Source organism: Alligator sinensis, unplaced genomic scaffold, assembly GCF_000455745.1.
Source record: "Alligator sinensis unplaced genomic scaffold, ASM45574v1 scaffold702_1, whole genome shotgun sequence".
NCBI classification, from domain to species: domain Eukaryota; kingdom Metazoa; phylum Chordata; order Crocodylia; family Alligatoridae; genus Alligator; species Alligator sinensis.
Genome location: NW_005842567.1, coordinates 827,148 through 835,481, shown reverse-complemented (window position 1 = coordinate 835,481; position 8,334 = coordinate 827,148). Strand labels below are relative to the sequence as shown.

Here is an 8,334-nt window from a genome sequence, read left to right as displayed (position 1 = left end):
TGCAGCAGCGCTACGCCCAGGTGAGCGGCCGGGCGCGGGGCGGCCTTGGGGCTGGCAGCCAGGGGGGCGATGTCGCCCTGGCCCGCCCGGGCCCTGCGAGGCGTGGAGCCGAGACGAGGGGCAGCGCTGCCCGGCCGTGCGGAAAATGGGCAGAGCCCAGGGCGACGCTTCCCAAACTCTTCCTCAGCCCGACCCCGCTTATGGCCCCGTTTTTTCAGCCTGGCCCCTCACTCCCAACCCACAGCCTCCCCCCTCACGCTGATGTCACACCCCCATTTAGGGGCCACGACCCATAGTTTGGAAACCACTGCTCTAGGGCAGCATTTCAAAAGTGGGTTGCAAGGGTGTCTGAAAGGGTCCCGAACAAACTGCAAAAAAATGGGTTTGCCTTCAAAGAAGAAACGAATGGGAAACGTTGGTTTTTCCCTTGCAGGCTGGCAGCGTTCCAGCCTGCATGGGGCTGCTTGGGGCTCCCCCACCCCCTAGCAGGTCAGGAGTGCGGGGCACTGGGTTGGGATTGGCCATTGACGTTTACAAATGGGTCCTGGTACAAAACAGGTTGAGAACCACTGATCTAGGGTGTTCACTACACGCATGATGATGGAGCAGCTGTGAGCAGCTCTTGCTGGGCTGGTATGTTTTTGGACTTGCCTGTGAGCCAGGATGTAATTGCCAGTAAAATCAGTCACTGCAAATTGGGGTTGGCTTGCTCTGCATCTGTGTTAGTGCACCTGTACGGCCCTTTGTGCTGGGAAAAGAGTTTGAAGATTGACTTCCAACTCCGGGCTGTTTGACACGGAGTCATAGAGAAGTAGGGCTGGAAGGGATCTCTTGATCATTCAGACCCAGCCCCCTGCCTGTGGCAGGATTATCCCTGTCATAGAAAATTAGGGTTGAAAGGGACTTCAGGAGGTCATTTGGTCCAGTGGTTCTCAGCTTTTTTTTGTATTCATCTGTTAACATCAGCATCCAGTCCTGACCCAGTGCCCCTCACTCCTGACCCACTGCCCCCAAGCCCCAGCCCCTCAGTGTGTAGGGCATGGGGGGCTCCAAGCAGCCCCTTTCAGGCTGAAACACTGACAGCATGCAAGGGAAAAGCCATGGTTTCCCATGTTTTTCTCCTTTAAAGGAAAATCCATTTTTAAGGTTTGTTCATTATCTTTTCATATATTCTTGTGACCCACTTGTGGGTCGAGAAACACTGATCTACTCCAACCCCCTGCTCAGAGCAGGAACATCCCCAACTAGATCATCCCAGACTAGCCGTTGTCTAGCTAGGTCTTAAAAACCTCCAAGGATGGAGCGTCTGCAACCTCTCTGGGTAACCTGTTCCTGTGTTTTACTACCCTCCTAGCGATAGAGTTTTTCCTAATATCTAACCTAAACTTCCCTTGTTGCAACCTGAGACCAGCATTCTTTCTCCTGTCATCTGCCACCACTGAGAACAGTCCAGCTGCATCCTCTTTGGAACCCCGCTTCAGGTAGTGGAAGGCTGCTATTAAATCCCCCATCTGCCTTCTTTTCCGCAGACTAAATAAGCCCAGTTTCCTCAGCCTCTCCTCAGAAGTCATGTGCTCCAGCCTCCAAACCATTTTCAATGCCCTTTGCTGAACTCTCTCCAATTTGTCTAAATTCTTTCTATGGTGGTTGGGGGGGAGGACTGAACACGGTACTCCAGATGTGGCATCACCAGTGCTGAATAGAGGGGAATAATCACTTCCCTCAATCTGTTGATGACACCATCCTATACAATCCTATAATCTAAACTCTATGTAAGACCACCATCAACCCTGACATAATACCTAGCACCATAACTTACTTGCAACAGGTGAAGCAGGGGAACCATGGCAGCCAATGTTGTGGTTCTGTGAAAATTTGTCATGTCCTAACTAAAACTATTCTAGTTTGTCTCCAGCAAGTCAGAAATAGCTTGGTACCTCCATTTACACCTGCTACAGATTTATATCTCCTATACAATAGTGCATGGGTTCCATTTGGGTTACAATATTGGTTACATTTGTAATTAAGCAAAACTGTCAATAAATTTTAATTGGTAAGGTAGAAGTAGCAGAATACTTTAAAAGTAGGTCTTAATTGAAAACCGAACCTGCTTATATTTCTCTTGACTGCTGACAGAATAAAACAGGGAGAATAAGAGTTTTGGTTGCTGGCTTCTGAATTTTCCTAGTGGATCTAGACCGAGAGAGAGAAATACCCTACTCTGTTCCTGGGGAATACTGATCTATTTGAGATGGAAGATAAATTGTGTGCGAAGCCTATACCTTATGCACTACATTACAATGCCTCTTACATAAATTGCTTCCTGTTTCTGTATGTTAGGGCAGCTGTAAAATGGAGATGATGCATGATACTTACCTGCTTATATCAAGTGCTTTGAGATCTACTGATTGAAAAAGCATAATATAAGAAACATTACTAGCCATGGTTTTTCAGATGGAAAGTTCTTTGAGATCTACTGATTGAAGCAAACTTAATCTCATCTTTTTCAGAGGGGATAACTTGAGGACAGCAGAGCTGTGCCTCTCTTGGGAGATACCCAATTCCCAGACAGTCAAGTCTGTATATTTCACTTGGATTTGCTCTCTGTAGAGGGTGAAGGTAGTTTGTACAGTGTACCTTATGTAGGAGTCATGCATACTTTATCAGGGGAAACTGAATTAATGAAGGATCCGGCGGTGCTGTTATCTTGGCCGATATATAATTTTTCCCTTGATCTCTTCACCTTCCCAACCTATTAATTTAAAAACCGCATTTCTGGACATATGCATTTAGTTGGCATTTTTTTTTTTAACTGGGGTTCAAATAATAACACTTAAAGAAGAATCTTAAACTTTTCCACATCACTTCAGGACTAACTTGTGTTGGAAAAGTTTAAGATTCTTCTTTGACTCTCATGAGGCTGGATGATAAAAAACAGGATTGCTTCCCTGAGCTCCCGAGGGACATTTTGAACATCTGGGAGACTGGTCTGTTCTTGCACCTGATTACCAAGTATGAAAATGTTAAAATATTCGTCAAAATGTACACTGTGCAGGGCTCTGGTCAAAATAGTGTCCATTCTACACCTCTAGGAACTCTGAACAGAGCCATTGAGCTTAAAAAGGAGTCAAAGGAAGTTTGGCAGATTCTGGGCTGCTGAGTGTCCAATAAGACTTAAAGAACTGGAGCTGCACAATGACAAAATTATTCCACTTAGTTATTTGTATTCCTGAAGTCCTTAGTGGATCTGTTGTATCTGTTGCTGTATTCACAAGTAAAAAACAAAATTGTCTGCCCGAGAGAGCCCACAATCTAGGTTCACTCTAAGGTGAAATATCCGGATACAGCAACAGATGGCTGAGGAGGGTGGAAGCATAAAGCAACACTACAGATCATACAAAAACATCTCATTGCACTGCTTGCTTAAGCACTGTTAGAGAAGCTGTTGAATTGCTTCCATTGCTTAGCAGGGCTGATTCTCAACATGGATGGTGTCCAGTTTACAGCCTGCAAACACAGTGATCTGACTGTGAAGGGGGTAACTAGCTTTTCTGAAATTAAGTGAAGTCCTGTGGAGGAGTTTAGAGTTTATTTGTAAAGCGGCTATTTCAGTGTTGCCCAGCTCTCATGGGGAGTAAGTAAATTGAGCTCTTAGGGATGTGCTTTATTATCTTTGCTTACAAACTAGCCCTCATAAGTTTAGTGGTTGTGTCAGGCCAGCCTTGCAAAGGAGAAAAGATCTCCAGTGGCTAGGTCAGAGGTTCTCAATTTCTTTAGCTTCAAAGCACCATTGAGCCATATAAGCTTGCCCACAGGTTGCTTGACCAACCCTGTGAGCTGGCCCAGCCCTGTGCAGGTTGGACCCACTGCATGCAGGCTGGACCCTGCACTTTACACTCTCCTAGCAGCACGGTGGTTAGTCTGCGGCACCACATGCAGCCTACAAAATGGACCCCTTCTTAACTGCTCTGAACCTCATGGCACCCAAATGAATCACTTAGAGACTCACTGAGGTGGAATCTAAATTCTGAAAATATATTGAGGGAGCCTTGAGCCTAGAAAGGTTGAGAAACATTGCTGTGGCTTAAGGGTGTCAAATTCATCTGGCTCCATGGGCTGGATGAGCACCCTTGAGCCAGTCTGCAGGCTGGACCAGGACTATGCTCCCTATGGAGCAGCTGTGATGTTGGTGCCTGTGGCATGCCAGCTGGACCCAACACAGGAGGTAGCACAAGGGGTCCATTTTGCAGCCTGTGTGGTGCCCCAGACTGACCCTCCGTGTTGCTAGGAGTGTGTGCAGTGCGGGGTCCATCCTGCACAGGGCTGGGCCAGGTTGCAGGGTTGGTCAAGGAACCTGTGGGCTGGCTTATGTGACTCCAGGGGCTGGATATGGCCTGTGGACCATACCTGTGACACACCTGCTCAGCTGGGGCCAGTTAAGAGTGAAGGGGACAGGACCTATCCCTAGTGTATCCTGCTCTTTCCTGTCTCTGCCCTCTGTGCCATCTGGTTTGTGCCTGAGGGGAAGGGCAGCCACTACCACCTAGGCTGCTTCTGCAAGGTCTCATGGTGGTGGCTGCCCTCCTGGCTCTTTCCTTTGGATCTGGGAGCATGGGAAGAGCAGAAGAGATAAGCTGGACAGCAAAGTGTGGCTCCAGCCCCACTTCTGCCTACTTGCCCATAGCAGTATGCTGCTGGGAGCATGGGGGCAGCTAGCATATGGGTTCTGGGGAGGGCAGCAGGGGAGAAGAGAAGCTGATGCAGGCACTGCTGGGATAGTTGGGGCAGACACAAGGCACTGGACTGGGGAAGGAGAACTTTTACCTTCTCAAATGGGAGGTGGCATGGCACCTTTAAAGGCATCTTGTAGCATCCTGTTTGAGAATTGTTGAGCTAGGACTCTGAATATGAGGTCATAGAACTGGAGTTTCTGGGAAAGGGTAGTCTGGTTGTACTATTTCAGTGTGTATGTGGTTTAACTGCTTATTTTAACTTTTGTTAAATACAAACTACTGCTGAAACCTGATACACCATATTCATCTTGAGGCAGTTTAATAGACCACAGCAAGACTGATGTAGAAGGGGAGTGAGAAAACAATTTAAAAAGCTTACATGATACAGACTTTCTCTAATGTTCCTATCCCTCCAGCTTTAAATATTTCCCCCTCACTTTTCCTTGCTTCTGAAAGTCTCTAAAATAGCTTTGCTTAAATTATGTGTTGGAGAGGAACAGAACATGTCTGCTAAATTAATTTTGATTATTTATACGTAAAAGGGCAAAATACAATTTGTTTTCTTTCTATGGTTGGGAGAATACCATCTGAATGGGAGACCTAAGAGAAATAGTTGTAAATTTTAATCCACAAATCCATTAGAGTACTCTAGGCAAAATTTATTATTTAGAGCAGTTTAACATTGCTGTAATAAAAACCTGTTTCAAATCTCACCAACTAATTTAAATCTGTCCCCTCTGTCAGACACACTGAATTGTTTCACACTTGTCTAAGGTTCATAACATGGCTTTTTTCCAGCAGGCATATTATTGTCATACTGACTCAGTACTTTAACTTTTAACAAAATTATATTAAACCTACATAAATCGTTGGCATTGTGACTTCTTTACACATTGGTAATAGGTTTAAGGAATTAACAGAATATGTAGTGCTGCATGTAGTACAACGTCTGTGGATGCAGTAACTGGAACTGGCTGTTGATTTTTTGGACAAAACATTTCAGTGGGACAGTGCCAAGTTGTTGCAGCTGAAACTGGTCTCAGGAAAGTGTTGTTTTGACAAATTTTATCGTTTCAAAAACAATGAAAAAGATATGTTGTCAGTACTTCTGAAATTAAAGTTCTCCGTGTCGGAACAACTTTTGACTTTTAAATTAACATGTAGTAAAAATGATGTTGAAATCAAAATAGTCTGAGATCTCTCTTCAGTCTTTTTGGCTCTCAAAAAATTGGGTTTCACGATTTTTGTGTTGATTTGGGACAGGAACATTTTTTTGAAATCTCCTGTACAGGCTTCTCAGAAAAATGGCTTTTCAAGTTTGTTAGAGAAGTATTGGTTAGCTTTATGTCTTCTAAGTGAAGCTCGGTACTTGTTTAATTTCTCTGTGCAGTAGAGAAATTAAACAGGCTCTTTCATCTCAAGAGCTTGGAGAGAGATTGCCAATGATGCATTCAGAAAATCCTCCACATCAAATGGGAAGATGTTACTAGCACTGAGTTAGTGATCCTTAAGCATCAACTTTGCTGGTTGGAGCATTGTGTGCGGATTTCTGACTCCCAAAACAAGTGCTCTACTTCCAGTTTAGTAATAACCTGAGATCTTGCAGTGGCTAGAGGAAACACTATGAGGACCCATTGAAGGCATATCCAAAGAAAACAGATGCCAGCATCGAGAGCTGGGAGGAGCTGGCTGTCTATAGGCTACAGTGGCTCTGTAGCCTCAACCAAGTGGCAGCCTTGCCCTCGAATCAGAGAAGAGAGAGCGGAGGAAAGAAAAGGAGTAGAATTACAGCCTGCAGCCTACTCTCCCCTCTGGAAAGACCTGCAACTTCTATGGACAGATGAGTGGCTCAAGGATTGGACTCTTAAATCATCTCAAGACCCAATAGTGAGCTGTGGTAGAGATCATCTTTGTATTGAGGGATTGCTGACAATGACAATGAAAGCAGTGATAGGGAAAATTATAAATATGCCTTGCAAAAAAACTGTGTCCAAATACTTCAAAAGATAGTTTTTAATGAAGGTGCTGCCACATGTTATCTAAAACTTATATTTCCATACCAAGCAATTCCCGCAGAATTAAAAACCATGCTAACAATAGCAGAGTTGTGCTGTAGCTGGTGTATGTATGTTTAGATGCTTAATAAATATACAGGTCTAATGTTTATTTTTTCTTATAGTGCTTTGTGCATAATCCCTCAAGTGTATACAGTATTGTATGTGATATACCAGTGGCTGTTCTTTTATTCACAGCATACTCTGGGGTTCCAACATAACTTACCAAAAGTCACACTGACAGCAAGTACACCTCCGTTGTTTGTCTCCTTCCGGTCAGTTAGTGGCTCTGCTTCGCACTCGTATTAGGGCAGAAGCTTGGGAAAAGAATCAGTGCACCAGAACTGGTCTGTCTCCACTTAGAATGATGTGTATTATTCCTGTTTCTTTAGATATTAAGGTTTGTGTGCCCCAGGGTCTCCTTATTTTGGTTAGCAAGACCAAGTATATGAATTGTTTTGACGCCTCTTAGTAAAGGCTGTCGAATTTCAGTCTCAATGTGCTTGAAGAAAAAATGTGTTGCTGCCAACTTTCTCTGATATGGGATCAGCTGACAGAATTTGAGAAATGATCAAACCAGTTTGGGGATTAAAAATGTATGACACTTCAGTTTTCTCTCTCTTTAGCTATATTTCAGAAGCAAATTATATACGTGGAGGAACAAATTAGTGCATGTCAGGATGCTAAATTGCCAGCCTCTAAGTTTTATACTAGGGTATTTGGGCAAGTGGAACATTTAAATGACAGAGCTGTTACCAAACGAAGGAGAGAAATTGTGATGATCTCTTTGGAGTCAAAAAATATGTTGTATTTAATTTTTCTCCTCATATATTTCTTAAAGCTTTAATTTAGAAGGGCTTTCATTAATTTAGAAGAGGTTTTTCTTTGCAAGGGAAATCCTGTACTACACCTCAATTTTATGGACCAGGAAGAAGCATGAGGCTGTATATCAAGTCAGGGACTTGGATGGGGGAGGGTAAAAAGCACCCTATTCAAATTTGCTGACGACACTAAAATGTGGGGGTTGTGGGCACGCTAGAAGGGAGGAATAGGCTGCAGTTGGACCTAGACAGGTTACAGGGGTGGGCAGATGAGAACAGGATGGGTTCAACACTGACAAGTGCAAGGTGCTGCACCTGGGGAGGAAGAACCAGCCGCATACCTACAGGCCGGGGAACTCCCTTGTCATCAGTGCAGAGGCAGAAAAGGATCTTGGAGTCATTATTGATGCCAAAATGAACATGGGCCGATAGTATGGGGATGTGGTCAGGAAGGCCAACCACACTTTGTCATGCATCCACAGATGCATCTCGAGCAGGTCCAAGGAGGTGATCCTCCCCCTCTATGCGGCACTGGTCAGTCCGCAGTTGGAGTACTGTATGCAGTTCTGGGCGCTGCACTTCAGGAGAGATGTGGACAGCATTGAGAGGGTTCAGAGGAAGGCCACCTACATGATCAGGGGGGCAGCAGGGCAGGCCCTACGAGGAGAGGCTAAGGGACCTGAACCTGTTCAGCCTCCACAAGAGAAGGCTGAGGGGGGATCTAAT

At 44.8% G+C, this 8,334-nt stretch overlaps 2 protein-coding genes across 2 annotated transcripts in view; one reads left to right on the top strand and one right to left on the bottom strand.

The window, feature by feature from the left end:
* Positions 1-8,334, top strand: part of DDX10 (DEAD-box helicase 10) — a 356,705-nt gene that overhangs the window by 696 nt on the left and 347,675 nt on the right. The window contains exon 2 of the mRNA XM_025214105.1: positions 6-20. Within this exon, the coding sequence (XP_025069890.1) occupies positions 6-20 (15 nt within the window). The remainder of the gene's footprint in view (positions 1-5; positions 21-8,334) is intronic.
* Positions 1-8,334, bottom strand: part of EXPH5 (exophilin 5) — a 90,636-nt gene that overhangs the window by 81,204 nt on the left and 1,098 nt on the right. The window lies entirely within an intron of this gene.